Source organism: Cibotium barometz, chromosome 29 (assembly GCF_041138505.1).
Source record: "Cibotium barometz isolate CiBa-2024 chromosome 29, ASM4113850v1, whole genome shotgun sequence".
Classification (NCBI taxonomy): Eukaryota; Viridiplantae; Streptophyta; class Polypodiopsida; order Cyatheales; family Cibotiaceae; genus Cibotium; species Cibotium barometz.
In genome coordinates, this window is record NC_141074.1 from 31,646,838 (window position 1) to 31,663,826 (window position 16,989).

Consider the following 16,989-nt stretch of genomic DNA (forward strand, 5'->3'; position numbering starts at 1 on the left):
AAATATGTATATAAGTATTTTTTATCATAAGTTGAAGTTATTTAGAGTGTGTGTGCCATGAAGATTCAAGATTTTATTTTTTCAAGTTCTTACTTTTCAAATCACTACAAGGGATTGATAGGTTACCAACGCATATACCGATCCTATGTACATGGGTTGGTATAGGCTCCGGCTCATATTCACTAGTATAGTCATGGATATAAGTGTTGGTGTATGCGTCCATATAGGCATTGATGCAAGCATGGGTATAGGTACTAGTACAAGTGTCAATATAGGCATTGCTATAGGTGTTGGTGTCGATATAGGCATGGGTATAGGCATTATTATTGACGTGGGTGTAGTTGTCAGTATAGGCTTGGGTATAGGCATTAGTATAGACGTGGGTATAGGTGTTGTTATAGGCACAGGTAGCTAACAGTGTATCAGTGCTTATATGAGCGCTTGTACCAGTGCCTATATAGCAATTCTTTGTGCAAAAATGGTGAATCGAGCTATAGATTAAATCTGGATACACCATTTTGCATATTGGTAAGGGTACTTATCCAACTGTACTCATGGTAAAGCGAAAAATTGTGTTTCATATCATGTAAAAATATAATTGCATATTTGCAAGATTACATCGAGGTGTTGATCCAAGGCATGGATAGCAAAGCCAAGACGTAAGTGATGGGGCTCATCTTTAAAATATCACCATTGATGTTCCACCTGTTGCCATGCTGGTGAATCAACTCTACGATCCTGATGATGCCATCGGTTGAGCAAAGAGTAGCATGCCATGTCATTAGTTCTCCTATCCCCTTACATTTAAACATGTGTTGGATGCGAGGAATGATAGGGAAGTGTCTCAACACCTTCTTGGGAACTTTATCTCCTTGCAAATCATCCCTATAGTGGCTCTCCCCACATTGTAGACATTGTGTTACATCTTTATTAACCCCTCTAAATAGCACATGCAATCATTGGGACATGCATGTATTTTTGTGTGATGCATACCTAGCATAGAGACCATTTCACGACACCCATCTCATGAGTTCGGTAATACATTTTAAGGGGAAGAATCTTCTTAAGAAGCTACAACATAACATAGGAAATCATATGTCAAAATATTAGCAAGGAGATTGTATAGGACATGAAACATTTTCTATTTAAGATAATAGAATGAGACGATCTTACCAAAGGGCTAATATATACGACAATTCCTCGACCCCCCCGGTCCATCACACCCCTCTATCCCCCTGGAGCCATGCTGTCACACACCACTCGGCTCTTTGGAGCCGTGCCCTCACACCCCCCAGCCCCCCGTAGCCATGCCATCATTCCACCCTTGTCGTGCGGTGCCCTCACACCCTACAACCCCCTGGTGTCATGCCGTGTCATGCCCCCCCCCGGTGCGGTGCCCTCATGTCTCATAGCCCCCCCATCGTGTTGTGCCATCACACCCCGTAGCCCCCTGCCTCACGCGCACCGTGCGATGCTCTCACACCCCGTATCTCGCCCCGGGAGGGGGGGAGGGGGGGCTGCGGGGTGTGATGGCATGACATTGGGGGGGCGTTGTGGTGTGACAGCACAATACGGGGTGGGGGGGAGGGGGGGCTATGAGGTATGATGCACCGCATGGGGAGGGTGGGGTCACAGTATGACACGACACTTGGCTATGGGGGGGACTGTGGGGTGTGAGTGACGGCACGCTCCGAGGGGCCGAGGGGCGTGAGGGCACGACACAGGGGGGGTGTGAGGGCACGGCTCTGGGGGGATGGGTGGTGTGTGACAGCACGGATCTGGTGGGGATTGGAGGGTGTGATGGCACTGCACCTGGGGGGTCAAGGATTGTAGTATATATTGACCCTTGCATCGATCACACATATACAATGATTTTTTTCTCTCTACCATGCCTCGGAACCAACTCTCAGCTCTTGATGAGCACTGTCAGACATCTGAAACCTAGCTAAAACTAATTTAAGGTTAATACAAAACACACAACACCATCTAGAACTTATGATAGAAAATTGCCTAGGATTTCGTTGCTACACAGCGACGACGATAGCAGTGTTACTTTGCTACTCAGCATCGAAGTTAGGAGAAAAAAATTTCTCTACTATGAGTAACGACTAGAAAACTCGGACTCCTGCCTAAACCGTCGTGGCAACAATGGTAATATTGTGGTTCCTTACAATGAGTTCAACAATATATTTGTTGATACAACGTCTTTAGAAAGTTATGATCTTATTCTATGGATTACCTAATACTTGTACGTAACTTTAATCTCTTGCAAAGTAATTGAAAAAGTCTATGAAAAATTAAAGCTTATTTATTTATTTTTGTCATGCAAGGTAACAAAGTTAGCTTTGTGTTGAAAATTGATGAGTGTCAGGTTGTGAAAGGGTAGAGCGAATGAGTATCACACTCATGAAGGAGACTATGGCATATGCAAAAAGTTCAGAGTTATCATCTTTTCTCAGTAAAGACACATTTGAGTGGAGTACTGAGATCAACCAAACTCCTGATATAGGGAGAGGATTTGCAAGCTAGACCTTCCCTCATATAGTGTCCAATCTAAGAAAGAGATATGGTGGCTTGGGGCATTTGAAGTACCAAAAGAGACACATGAAGTTCTCGCTTGGATGTTTGATAGGATACCCTGGATTACCACTATTATCAAAGCACAGATTCAGGGAGAAAAACTTGAGGTAGAGGGCAAGGGCACTTATATAGTAGATTGGCATTTGTTGGGGGTGACCTGAAGACAATAAAGTGCTTGCTTGGCGGTGATCTGAAGACAATAAAGTGCTTGCTTGCTTGGGTGTCCATAAGGTGCCAACACCCCAAATACTTGTCCGTGGTGCATGAGAATGGTAAGGGAAAACAAACAAAAGTTGGGAAAGAAGAGGATGCTTGAGAATCAAGATATTGAGCACGACCCCATGGACGATGTTGTGGCAACTCGATTGGAGGTGTCTTGTCTGCCAACATGCTAGCTATGCCAAACAGGCATTTGAGAGACCCAGAATAGAATCCTATAATTCCATTTGACCTAAAGAACGTCCACTTCTATACACTGCATGCATTCATGCATGTGTTTGATCGTTTGCTCAAGTGTCACATAGATTATGCATTTACCATGCAAGGCAAATAATGACAAGAAGAAGCTATTCACATAAAGTAGAGTAACTACTCAACTCAATTGGGTGCCATGGTGGCAATGTGCAGATTACTGTTAACAAAAAAACCTCTAGCATGAATCATGAGGTTGCACAACAAGTGTCCATGAGTGGAAATAAAGCAAGACATTTTTTGGAGAAGCCAGAAAATGCCAAGGACTCAACCAAGCCTTGGAACTTGTGGAAGGATTTATGCAAATGTACAACATTTGAGTGCACCAATTCAAGCCTTGTAATTCTACATGAGAAGGTTTGGCCAGACTTCAAAAAGATGGTGGAACTTTTGACCGAAAGAAGGACAACCACAAAGGAGCAACAAAAATTTAAAGACGAGCTTTCTAATTTTACGAAGTCCATGGTTGATACATGGGGTGAACCCAACATTACGCACTACATGGTAAACACATTTGCTCCTTCCTACTAGATATTAAGAAATGAGTATGAATAACTACTGACTCTCTTAATTTTTTTACAGCACATTCTTTATGCTCATGGTGCATACTTCATGAATGAGTATGGTCCTCTGGACATGTGGAGCACACAAGGAATGGAGAAATCTCACTATGAAGCAAGAGGAGTATATTTTGAAAACACCCGCCATGGAGGAGGGAAGACTTGTACAAATTACCTAAAGGAGATATTTAACTGGTTTTATAGATACACTTTTGGGTCTCTCATGATGGGTAGTGTGTTGAAAGAGGGAGGGCTCGCATGCGGATGGGCCATAAAATAAGTTTGTACAAGGAAAAATGGAGCTATATTAGCTTCCACTTTACATATGCTTGCTCAATAACCATTTTTTTATAATTTTTATCAATCTATTCGACTGAAAATATCTACCAGAATTCTACTACATTACAAAACTAGTACACAATCTTAACTCCTTTTATTATGTTTAACAAGATATTTTTATAAACTATCTTTTTTAAAAAACCAAAATGGGTTTGGTATAATAAAGTTATGTTCTCTTTTCTACCATCATTCTAGATAATTTTGACCTCTTTGTATTCATACCTTTTTTTTTGTGAAATCGCATGATTTTGTAGACATCAAGCTGTATGACAAGCCCAAGCTCAGTAGTGTCAAAGATGGCTACCCAAACCCCTTCTCAGAGCTCAAAACTATCCTCTCGATCACTTGATTTATGTATCGAAAGAAACCAATTACCAAAAACAATGTGCCCAAAAATCAAATTAAATTAAAGATCAAAAGAACTTAAGGTCCCTAAGGCACTACTTTTAGCCTAAGGTTATTACCAGGGGATGCGATCCTTGTGGATTCCAAAACTAAAAATGATTTACACATTGTATAACAAACTTACTAAACCAAGTCCCACTGCTACCAACTATTTGTAAGATATTCCTATCGACCATTCTTCTCACAAATAGTGTCATGTAGGTCAAAAATTTCTTAAAATAACATCACCGGGTGAGACTGTTTTTCCATCTTATCCACCTACTCTTGGCCCATCGTCTTTTACACCAAAAGGTCCCAATTTACTCTTAACTATGATAAATGTTTTATTCGTAATTGCTAACAGTCGTCGCCATGGTCTTTTAAGTCAACAAATCCTAGCAACATACCTTTGTACAAAAAATAAAGTGGTGTGAAGCTTCTTTCCCATCAGCCAAATAGTCTCCTTTGCTTTTCCTATCGAACCTTTTTCAAGCATACCTCATTCATGCATTGAACACCTAAGATAGACACCTCGTCAAACGACAACCATGGACCCAATCATTCCTTGCGCAGCATGATATTGGCATTGTGCATGAGTAGGGAACTTTGGGGGTGCATTAATAAGAAACCCTGTGTATCACATGCATTCAAGGGGTATTTAGAAAACCCCTTAGCTGTGAATTTTTCATGAATAAAATGACCCCTTTTTCTTTATGGACTTACGGTTTTTTTCAAAATTGATTTAAAAAACCCCTTCTGTAAATGTATTTCTGTCAATTTACCTTAAAATTTTGAATTAAAAAACCCCTTTATTTAAACTCACGTGCTATACTTACATATTTTTAGGTGAAACCCCCAAGGTAGGGCACTACAATACATGCTGCACACATTAGACACTATAATTAGATGTGACCCACCATGTACCAAATCCTTGCACAAAAGAAAAATAAAGAAAATAAAGAATAAGAAGAAGAAGAAGAAGAAGAAAAGAAAAGAAAAGAAAAAATATAAAGCAAAAATACAAACAAAATGGAGAGTGACTTATCTCTTATCCATTAGATGCCCAATACTGTAACTTAACAAACACAAACAAATAAAGCATGTTGCCCATCTAGAAGCTACAATGAAGATGTGGATAACTGAAGGTAATTAGCTGAATGATTTATCATAGCATCGACTTCTTATATGTACAGATACCAGGTACTATCACCGGTTAACTTTGACACAATCACTTTAGGAAAATGACATGCAGTGTAACACAACTTTGACACAATCACTTTAGGAAAACTACATGTATTATAACACAACAACTCTCGCAAAGATAGGTAGTGGGAACATGCCAACATCTTATGAAATCTTTTAAAACACTATGCAGAAAGGGATATTAATTGTCCTCTCAGTTGCTTAAAGCCAAAAAAATGGTGTCAAGTTATCGTTCATCTTTTACTCATTGTACTTAATTTTTCCCATTTTAAGACATTGTCCAAGGTCGTGTGTGTTGGAGAGACACACATAAGAGTCTAAGTCAAGTCGCTTTTGCCAAACAAGCAAGCATAAGAGTCAAATCATAATTTTTTGGAGAAGGGAGGAGAATATCAATTTTCTAAAGTTCCACACAATCCCAGGCATGCACTTTAAACACTACTTTAAACCTCGACATTGAGAGCCCTCCCCATTCAACTATTTTTTGCACCACATACTATTCTATTTTGTGAAGCATATAGCTAGCTAGGTGCTTGCACCATTCAAGAACATGCATTAAGAACCCTTACTTGTTTCTTCCCATGCACATTCATTTGCACTGACATCTACACCCTCAACAACAAGTGTCCAATCACACACCACTGACTAACTCACCAAATGACATGTCTTATAACTTCACCACAAAAACCCCTCAAATTACTTTCCTCTCAAGTCTCACACCACAACCATTCATTCCCTAGGTCTAAGGACGGACTTAGAAACGAGAGGGGGGAATGTTACCTCGAGGTTAACACACGGACCACCGACATGCATAAACAATGCACACACCTACATCTATGACAAGCTTAATGGAAGTGTGTGTTCGTCAAAAGTGGAGATGATCCATCTACAATGCACTAGTAGCATGCATAACCAATGCAACTAAAGGATGTACACACATAATGGGGCATTCCTGAAAGATCCTTGTCCACCCTCAATTATGTGTTGTTTGCCTAAGGGGAATTAATAACTTGTTCCAATCATTGTATTTCTCATGTAATTATGGTTAATGATGTATCCAAGGGATGACCGAGCCAAGGGAAAGGGTCAACATCCACTCAATGTGTGCTTAGACTAGCCTGGACAATAAGTAGGCACCCAATGCATTGAGAATGCATTATTGGGTGTGGATGCCCAAACTTATACCTCCCTTGTATATAAGTGAATTTCTCCAACGAGAGAAAGAGACATTCCATAATCGAGTGTTGATTGAGAGTGTTCTATTTCTCCTTGTGCTCTAGCTCTCTACCCTATCCTCTCGTCCTCTTGGTAGTGTGCTTAGGTGAGAGTTGTTGAGAGATGTAACCGCAATTTTGTGTGTATTTGGAAAAGCACCCTAGAGGTGCAAGATATTGTGGTAAGATAAGAATGCCACATGTAATATTGTATGGTGTGTGAGTGTTGACCAAAAGAGTGGAAAAGGGAGGTCCACATGGATGATGATGTGTAAAGTGGGATAAGGCTAGAAGGCCTATATCATTGTATGTTTACTGCTGTGAATGCAGTAGAAGAAAGAATTAAGTGTTGAGTGTGCTATTCTCTCTCTCTCTCTCTCTCTCTCTCTCTCTCTCTTATGGAGTTCTTAATGTGGTTTAATCCACCATAATTCTGTTTAATCTATGTTGTCTATCACCATGATGAATCCTATTTTAGGATTGTTTACATGGTATCAAAGCTTAGGTGGGCTCTTGGTCATGGTGAATATTTATGTATAGTTTTTCTTAGTGATGAGGTTATTTGATTAAGCATTATTTTTAGTTTATTATGAAAAAAATTAGCACACTCATCGTCATTAGTATTACATTTGGAGAGAGATTATGCGCATGGAGATTTAGAGATTATTGTGCTGCCTAAAGAAGCTGAAAAATGAAGATTTCAGCAACAAGTATGAAGGCTATGGAGTCTTCGGTGTCAACAAGGAAGCTTCCAAGAAATTTGTGAAGTTTTACCTCAACGTTTTTTGGTGTTTGAGCTTGGAAAATGCTCAATGTAAATAAGGGTTGCTAATTTATGGGATGAGTGAATCCCATGGCTCTTACAAGTTTGCAAAGAGCATATGTGGAGGTGAAAGGCTTGTCCAAGCAAGGGGCAAGCATTGTGGGAAAGAAAGGAGCCCATAATGTGTACATCAAATGGAGAGATGTGCTGATTGGCTCATCAAAGATGAGCAATGTTCGGTGGAAGCAAGAGAAAGATTTCACAAGGTATATCACCCAAGATTTCTTGTGAGAAATCTTACATAGAGGCAACCTTGGAAATGGATGCATGCAAAGAAGGGCATGCATATTGGAGCTCAATGGTGGGCTCATGTGGCCATGTTGATGGCTATGGAGGAGAAACCCCTACTAGGAGGTTCTCTGAGGCAAAGAGTAGGAACTTGGGCACTGCTCAAGGTCATATGAAACACAGGATTGTGTAGCAACCATGAGTGCCTCGGGGGAGAGGGCTGCGATGGAAGACGACCTCGTGATTCGGGTCCCATGTGCAAGATATCCCCAAAAATTCAGATGGCGCCGTTTAAAGGTTGCAAAGATCTTCGAGGCATTTTGGACTTTTTCCAAATTTGGTGTAGTTCTTGATAAGGTTTTTAAAACCTTAGAGTTTAGACTTCATTCACACCATATCATATGTTTTTTTATTATAAAAAGCATAAGCCTTGTTCACATGGAACAATAGGTATAGTTGTATTTTTAAATCAATTTGTACGCACATGTGGATCTCCTGCTTGGTTGTTATGACAAAATGGAAATGCAATTTATAATTGGATTATCACCCATGTATGAGAAGGGTAACCATACCCGAGCATGAAAGCTTAAAACGAGGATTTTGTACTTCACCCAAAGCATGAGGGTACTCCTACTCGAGTTGTTGAGAGCTCAAAAGAGAATGTAGTGCATGTGTGGTTTCTCGTGATGTTCATACACGTCCGAGATGCATGTGTAAGTTGTTGGGCTTGTCACATAGGTACCCAACCTGAGATCGAGAATCTCAAAATGGATTATGGTAGTGGTGTGCACGGGTTGATGCCTTTCTCGACCATGACATTGGTTCAAAATGGATGAGGGTGGTTTCGCCCGAGTATACGTGCTCAAACGAACTTGGTGTCTATGTCAAGTAGATACGACACACACCCATGTAGACACATGCTAGTGGACTAGATGCGTCTAGCCATAGTTGATGGACACTTCAAAGTGTCATTGAGGGGGAGTGTTGAGAGGTAGCGATTGCAGTTGTGCAATCCTACATTAATATGGGTGTTGGGTGATGGATGAGAACACATTGATTAAGAGGGGGTGTTTAGAGATGTAATCGTGGTGTTGTGTGTATGTGGGAAAGCACCCTAGAGGTGCAAGATATGGTGGTAAGATAAGAACGCCACATGTAATATTGTATGGTGTGTGAGTGTTGACCAAAAGAGTGGAAAAGGGAGTGCCACATGGATGATGATGTGTAAAGTGGAATAAGGCTAGAAGGCCTATATCATTGTATGGTTTGTGAATGTAATAAAAGAAAGAATTGAGTGTTAAGTGTGCTATTCTCTGTCTCTCTCTCTCTCTCTTTCTCTCTCTCTCTCTCTCTCTCTCTCTCTATATATATATATATATATATATATATATTATGGAGTTCTTAGTGTGGCTTAATCCACCATAATTATGCTTAATCTATGTTATCTATCACCATGATCAATCCCATTTTTTAACAAGAGTGAGTGTATGTGAGAGTTGTACCATGTCACCCTCTTGGTCTTGCCATGTCTTGATAGTGAGAGAGTGAGAGTGACATATTGTCTTTGCACAGTGGAGCTCTGTCTTGCAACAATAAGGAGAGTACCAAGCTTTATAGACAACTCTTGTGGTTGTGACAATGGCTGGCTTGCATTCGTGGAGTTGCCTCTTCCATGAGATGGTGGGTAAGCTACCAAGATTTTGACACGTGAAAGGTCAGTACTCTTCACTTGGTTAGCTTTGCATTAGTGAGTGTGGTGTATTTGGGCTTTCCATTCATTCATTATTGGGGTTTTTTAACAATGCTTCTTTCCATCATCAAAAGTTTGGGAATGTCTCCATTCAAGGATTTGTATGATCAAGAATAAGTTACTCCATTACTGTGGTCAAATTCTTTAATTAAAGTTGAGGTTTTGAAGAAAATATTAGATAAGATTTAAAGAGGGCTCATGATTTTTAAATTAACTATGCAGATTAAAAGAATAAGAGCTTTTGAAGAAGGGGATATGGGGATCATGCTTAAGCATAGTTTTTTATCATTAGAGAATTTCTTGTTTTTTATTCGATTAGTGGAGATGACCTCCCATCATATCGATCACCCACCACGGTAGGGTAAGAAACACCATTAGCCCCTCACTTGGTGGAGCGGAGGTTTGGAAACCTCATGTTTAGTGGGTGAGTGGTCCAATGAGGGAATTGATGAGGAATCATGGGGATTTCACCCAACCTCATCAAGTCTCACCAATGAATGACCAAGGATGAGGTCTTTATGTTGCGACCAAGGTGGTGACCCAAGACTCCTTGAAGGGGCCGATGATGTATTCAAAAATCGCAAGGTTCACATGGGTATTGGTCCCAAGGTTTAATAGAATGAGGTATTTAAAGTCGCTCCGATATGGGGAAACCAATGAACGTTCAGTGTGGAAGGAATCCACCTCTTGTGTAAGGATTAGATAAGATGAATTAGTGTTAAATGAATGATTGACATTGTTTAGCATTTGTCCTTCTTATATGTATGGAATACAATGAATAATAAGGGAAAGATTAAACCATCCATGGAACCAAGTGGTAGGGTGGTAGGTTGGATTATAAGAAGGATGGACTGAGGCTCGAGTCTCCTTCACTATTTTCCTCACAGAAAAAGATGATTAGGATCTTGTACCTTAAAAATCTTAATGTTAAATATTCTGCTACAGTCATTAATCTAAAGTTCCTAGGAAATATTGTTTTGACCCCCTTTGGTTTGGAGCAGAGGCTTTGTAGATCCCAAGTGGGAGGGTAGCCAGTCTCTCATGATGGGTAGTGTGTTGAAAGAGGGAGGGCTCGCATGTGGATATGGGCCATAAAATAAGTTTATACAAGGAAAAACGGAGCTATATTAGCTTCCACTTTTCATATGCTTGCTCAATAACCATTTTTTACAATTTTTATCAATCTATTCGGTTGAAAATATCTACCAAAATTCTACTACATTACAAAACTTGTACACAATTTTAACTCCTTTTATTATGTTTAACAAGATATTTTTATAAACTATCTTTTAAAAAAAACCAAAATGGGTTTGGTATAATAAAGTTATGTTCTCTTTTCTACCATCATTCTAGATAATTTTGACCACTTTGTATTCATAGCTTTTGTTTTCTGAAGTCGCATGATTTTGTATATTTAAACTTTAGTCTTCTTCAATTTGGATTATGGTGAGGAACTACAATAAAATCTAAGAGCTTCTATAGACTTCTTTTTTTTGAAATGCATTGCTAGGTTATCAACACCTTTGATCCCCAATACTCTCCTTGATGGTACCACAAGTCACATAGAAGATTTCTTTTCGGGTAATCATATTTTTTCCATAATCCCATAAGTGTGTAGAGTTATATTGTGCCAGCAAGGAAATAAGTACTAGATTAAAGCTTGTTCATTTTGAGAGCCCTTCAAAATTCTTATGTTCTATGGAGCTACAAAATTTGTGTTACGTTAAATGACTTGGTTTCCTAGAATTATCACAAAATTAAAAAATATTGAAATATGCTATGCTCTTGAATTATCACAAATATGTTGTGCTCTAGAATTATTACAAATGTCCCCAAGGCAGTAGCCTATAAGTGGATAAGATCTTGGACTTTCTACGGGAGGTCTTGGGGACATCTTATACTAAGGGTGTGTTTGTGTGCAGGTGGGCATGTAGGCAACCACATCCGCACTCCTTACGCCGTTATCGTTCGATCATCATGGTGCTTTCTTCCACCTTCCTCTTCATCAACAATCCTGCTAGACAACATTGGATTTTGATAGATTTTGTGCTAATCATCTATTTTTTTATCTTGGTCGAGCATCTATTTTAATTTCTAAATTTGTGCTTTTATTATTTGGTTCCAAAGGGATCATTTATAATTGTTCTCTCTTTTGATACCCTTTGGTTGATATGTGCTACTTAAGATTGCTAAATTGAGAGGAACTTTAAACTTGTCCATCATACAAGTCATAGTCTTCTACGTAGGAATTTAGATACCTCTATATGAAAATATCATGTTTCCTTGGAATGCTTTTTGTTAACAAAAATATTTGATGTGATGTTTGCTCTGCCAAACTCATTTACACATAATCTAATGTTCTAGATCTTCTCACAAGAGAGGTGAGGCACAAAACATTGTGTACCTTTTTTAAAGGAAAATATAGTTCTTTATAATATATTATAAACACACATACATCATTGCTACAAGGAGCAATTACCATCAATACATTATAAAACTCCCATCTCGTTTATCTCTTAGCACAAGGTTGTGGCATTAAATCAAATATATGTGAATAATTTGCTAATATGCGATTGATCAAACCCATGAAAAATCATGCACACATATTATATAGTAGGAAATTGCAACCTTGAAAATTCATATGGTCTCTTCATGGTGAACTTCTTGGGCTTGGTAATTTTTTAGAAAACTGACTTGTGTGTCATAACCCTTAGATAATTAAACTTTCATATACACTCAGTAAATCAACCCAAATTTTGGGTGAGCAAAATTGCACTAGTTTATAGAACCAAAATGAAGGAATTTTGAATTCTAATTACAACCAGGCAGCTAGGAATATAACTTGCACTTTGCATGCATGTTTTACCTTATGTCCTAAGTTTCCAAGGACAACACAACAAGATGCATTAGTGGTGGCTTTTACAAGAGGGTCGAAGTCAGTGTTCGTAGAAAACATTTTTTCCAACAATTCAAAAAACCTTCAACCTTAAATTTATGTAGGTTTTTTCCTAAATTTTAAAGGTTTTTAGCAAAATTATAACTAAAATCCCTTAAATTTGTAGGTTTTTATGAATTGTTATTTTTTATTTTGAAGGTTATTTTTCAAAATTTGCCATTCACCTGACACTAAACCTCTGTTTTTCATGAACACTGGTTGAAGTAGAGGAGGAGACTAAGGAGAGGGAGGCAAACATCAAGAATGATTATTTATTTATTTTTCTTTCTTCACCACTTTTATTTAAGATCACATGGCAATGGATCCAACAATACTTCTACATTATACATCAATGGTTGTTTCTCATATATGGATTTTGATAGATTCTATGCCAAGCATCTATTTTTAATCCTAGTCGAGCATCTATGTTTTATCCTGGGGTCGAGCATCTATTTTAATTTCTATTTTTTTATGTTTATTATTTGGTTCCAAAGGGATCATTTATAATTGTTCTCTCTTTTGATACCCTTTGGTTGATATGTGCTGCTTGAGATTGCTAAATTGAGAGAAATTTTAAACTGGTCCATCATACAAGTCATAGTCTTCTACATAGGAATTTAGATACGTCTATATGAAAATATCATGTTTCCTTGGAATACTTTTTGTTAACAAAAATTTTGGATGTGAGGTTTGTTCTGCCAAACTCATTCACACATAATTTTATGTTCATCCATATTAGATATTCTCACAAGAGAGGTAAGGCACAAAAGATTGTGTACCTTTTTTTAAGGGAAATATATATTTTAGGAAAATATAGTTCTTTATAATATATTATAAACACACATACATCATTACATCATAGCTACAAGGAGCAATTGCCATCAATACATTATAAAACTCCCATCTCGTTTTTCTCTTAGCAATATTATATGTGAATAATTTGCTAATATGTGATTGATCAAACCCATGAAAAATCATGCACACATATTATATAGTAGGAAATTGCAACCTTGAAAATTCGTACTGTCTCTTCATGGTGAACTTGTTTGGCTTGGTAGTTTTTTTAAAAACTGATTCGTGTGTGTCATAACTCATAGATAATTATAAACTTTCATATAATCAACCCAAATTTTGGGTGATCAAAATTGCACTAGTTTACAGAGCCAAAATGAAGGAATTTTGAATTCTAATTACAACTAGGCGCGGCTAGAAATATAACTTGCACTTTGCATGCATGTTTTACCTTATGTCTGAAGTTTCCAAGGAAAACACAACAAGATGCATTTAAAGTGGTGGCTTTTACAAGAGGATCGAAATGGAGGAGGAGACTAAGGAGAGGGAGGCAAACATCAGGAATGATGACAATATGGTTATGTATATGTTGGATTATTATTTATTTTTTCTTTCTTCACCACTTTTATTTAAGATCACATGGCAATCTTTATCATATGGAAATTGGGAGGCTCTTTATTTTCATAGAAAATAGTACGGTAGAAATAGATAATGGTTTGCTTCGTTAATGAAAGAGCGTTATCGTGAACATTATTGGCGAACACAGTAGACTCGTCACGAGACAATAGCGACCAGGCCTTAAAATTGACTCCCCAGAGCACAAGGACTGTGACTCCCTGTGTACTTATTCTAGGCTTCCTATGAAGCTTCCCAAAGTATTCTAGGCTTCCTGACTCTAACGGAGCTGCTGCCTGCAGTTTCAGGAAGACGTGCCACCGGCGTCAATCTACCACATTTACTTCACACCAAGGCTGCGTGCTAGATGCCACCGCCACGTATATTTACATATTTTAGACACCTTGCATTCTCGAATCCCAAGCTGACACCACTACTTATATATATATATATATATATATATATATATATACTTGGGACGCCTAGGACTCATGGTTTAGGCTTCGTTTGACGCTTTGTAGAAATTATTGGGTTTCAAAATGACGCTTGAGCTATTTCTTGGAAGCTTCCTTTGAAGCCTGAGATGGTCACGGACGCCCAGATGGGCTTCAATTTTAAGGCCCGATAGCGACTGATAACCTCCCACGAGAAGCATGCAGGTCTCAAATAAATACGCATAATTTATAGGCTCGTCTTACAACGTAGTGTTTCAGTTTATAGCTGTGTCGAGCTTGTTAGGAAGACCCATCCTGCATCCTGATCAGATGGCCATGCAGTGGCATGGCTATGTAGCCAATCTTTATGATACGGAGTGCCAACTTGTACAGAGGCTAAGGAAATGGAAAGTGGGAACTCAGTAGCCTGCCGTGATTCCCACGAGAGAAGCATGCACCTACGTCTCAAATAAATACAAGCTGCTTTGAGAGCGCCTAACCACATAGTACAATGATTGTTGTATTTATTAATTAAACGCCTAACCACATAGTACAATGATTGTTGTATTTATTAATTAAAGGAAAGAGCTTCATCGACGTCAACAGTGAGAACATTATTGCCTTCAAAACAATAGCCTCAGGACTCACGAGCCTGCCGTGATTCCCACGAGAAGCATGCACCTACGTCTCAAATAAATACAAGCTGCTTTGAGATTGCTGGTATAAGCTGTAGTACTGTCGAGCTTGTTAGAAGACATGGCCAAGACCCAGGAGCTAAAAGTTCCCGTGAGCCATCCTGCATCCTCCGTGTGGCAGACTTACATCAAGAACTTCCAAGTAGCCTTGCCCACTATCATGCCTGAGCTTTACAGCGCTGTCGAATATCAGGAAGGCCCTCCTCTAGCGCCCGGCGGCGTGGTGTTCGTCAAATACAACAACAATGGTAAGCAACAAGCTAGATTTCGTTTTTCTCTTACTACCTTCGGAATTATACATTAATCTGGTGCACTGGACTCTCTACTTCTCGCACACTTGACTAACACCAACTAGTGGTGAGGCTCTCAGAGACATGGATATATATATATATATATATATATATATATATATATCCATGTCTCGGATATATATATATATCCATGTCTCCCATATATATATATAGGATCTGAACTTGGGACCTCCCCTTCGGGAGTCACAAGCCCCACAAACATTACTTATCACATCCTACGTCCATAACCACACAAATGCTAAGAAAAGAACAAATGCAAGCATGTATGTATGCATGTATTTACTTTACTTTTGTGTCAACTTCATGTTTCAAGACATAAAGCAAAGTCTATCAAAGAAGGAGCTTAACTTTTGACTATAGACACTAATGTAAAAATTTCCTACAATTGCTTCCTAATCTCATAATTTTTAACCATGTCTTTTTTGTTCATATCCTCTTGAATCTGGAGGGTCCTTCCATGGAATGAGAGTGGACCAACTAGGGCCTTTTCCATAAATCATGACCACACTAGTCTATCGACCAAACGTGTAAAAGTGAGGTTGCATATTTGATTATATTGGAAATATGTTATTGCATACTTTATTATTGTTTGAGTCACCAATTAGATTGGCATATTTCCTTTGGAATGACCAACCCAAAAACATAACTCCTTATTTTGTTAAAGGCTTTTTTTTCCCAAGTGTTGGTTATTTATGGTCCTTGCATCATATAGGTGTCTTATTAATTAGACAACAATTTGTTCATTTGTTTTACAAGTTTGTTTACACTTACTTTGTAGCTTTCAAGCATTATGATTACTTAAAAGGCAAATGGGAAGTCGTGGACCATGACAACTACTATGCAAAGATGAAGATGTTTGAGGGAGGGGCTCTTGGCAAGCACTTTGCAAGCTTGGCCTACTCATTGGAGCTCTTGCCTGGGCCCGATCCCAAGTCTTGCATCAAGGCGTGGACCCTCTACTATGAGGACATTGGCGAACACACCTTCCACGATATCCTCAAGCAAAACCTCAATAATTTTGGTCAAAACCTTGAATCCTATTTAACCAAGGGCACTTGACAACTCATGCTATCCTTTAATATATCCTCTTATATAATAAGAAATAAGATTGTAACCATAAACTCACAATCTACATGATCTTATAGATGGATCATGGAGCTTATATAAGGACTGTTTGTACATATTTTGTCCTATGGTATATATATATATATAATAAGTGATGTTGTTTGTACCCAACTTATAGTAAGAATAATAGGTGATCCTTTCAAATTTTGAAGATTTCGACAATATGTAATAAATAGTAAGATTTGGACATTCTGTAATAAATAGTAAAAGTAAGGAGCTTTTCTTAAAATTTCGTACTTCATTAGACATCTCAAGAGGTACTCATAATAGTCTTTAATGTGGGGTACATGTTTACACTTGTGATTATAAACTACCATATTATGGATGAGCTATAATCTCCATTATTTTTAGAAAAATACATATGTTCATACGTCCCAAGATTTAGAAACCTTATACCGTAAGCTATGTACCCCAGATAGCCAAGTAGTATTTGGGAACACCTTTGAGGACATCTTTACCATATGGTAGTGACCCCAAGTAGCCAAGTAGCATTTGGGGACATCCTTGAGGAAATATTTACCGTACAAGAT

At 38.4% G+C, this 16,989-nt stretch overlaps 1 protein-coding gene across 1 annotated transcript; it reads left to right on the forward strand.

Moving 5' to 3' along the window:
- The first annotated feature begins 14,955 nt into the window (after positions 1–14,955).
- LOC147622056 (major pollen allergen Bet v 1-K-like) lies at positions 14,956–16,688 on the forward strand. Its single transcript, XM_086823130.1, has 2 exons — positions 14,956–15,271; positions 16,113–16,688. Exons 1-2 carry the CDS (start codon positions 15,085–15,087, stop codon positions 16,391–16,393), a joined length of 468 nt encoding a protein of 155 aa, XP_086679256.1. The 5' UTR covers positions 14,956–15,084; the 3' UTR covers positions 16,394–16,688.
- Positions 16,689–16,989: the final 301 nt, after the last annotated feature.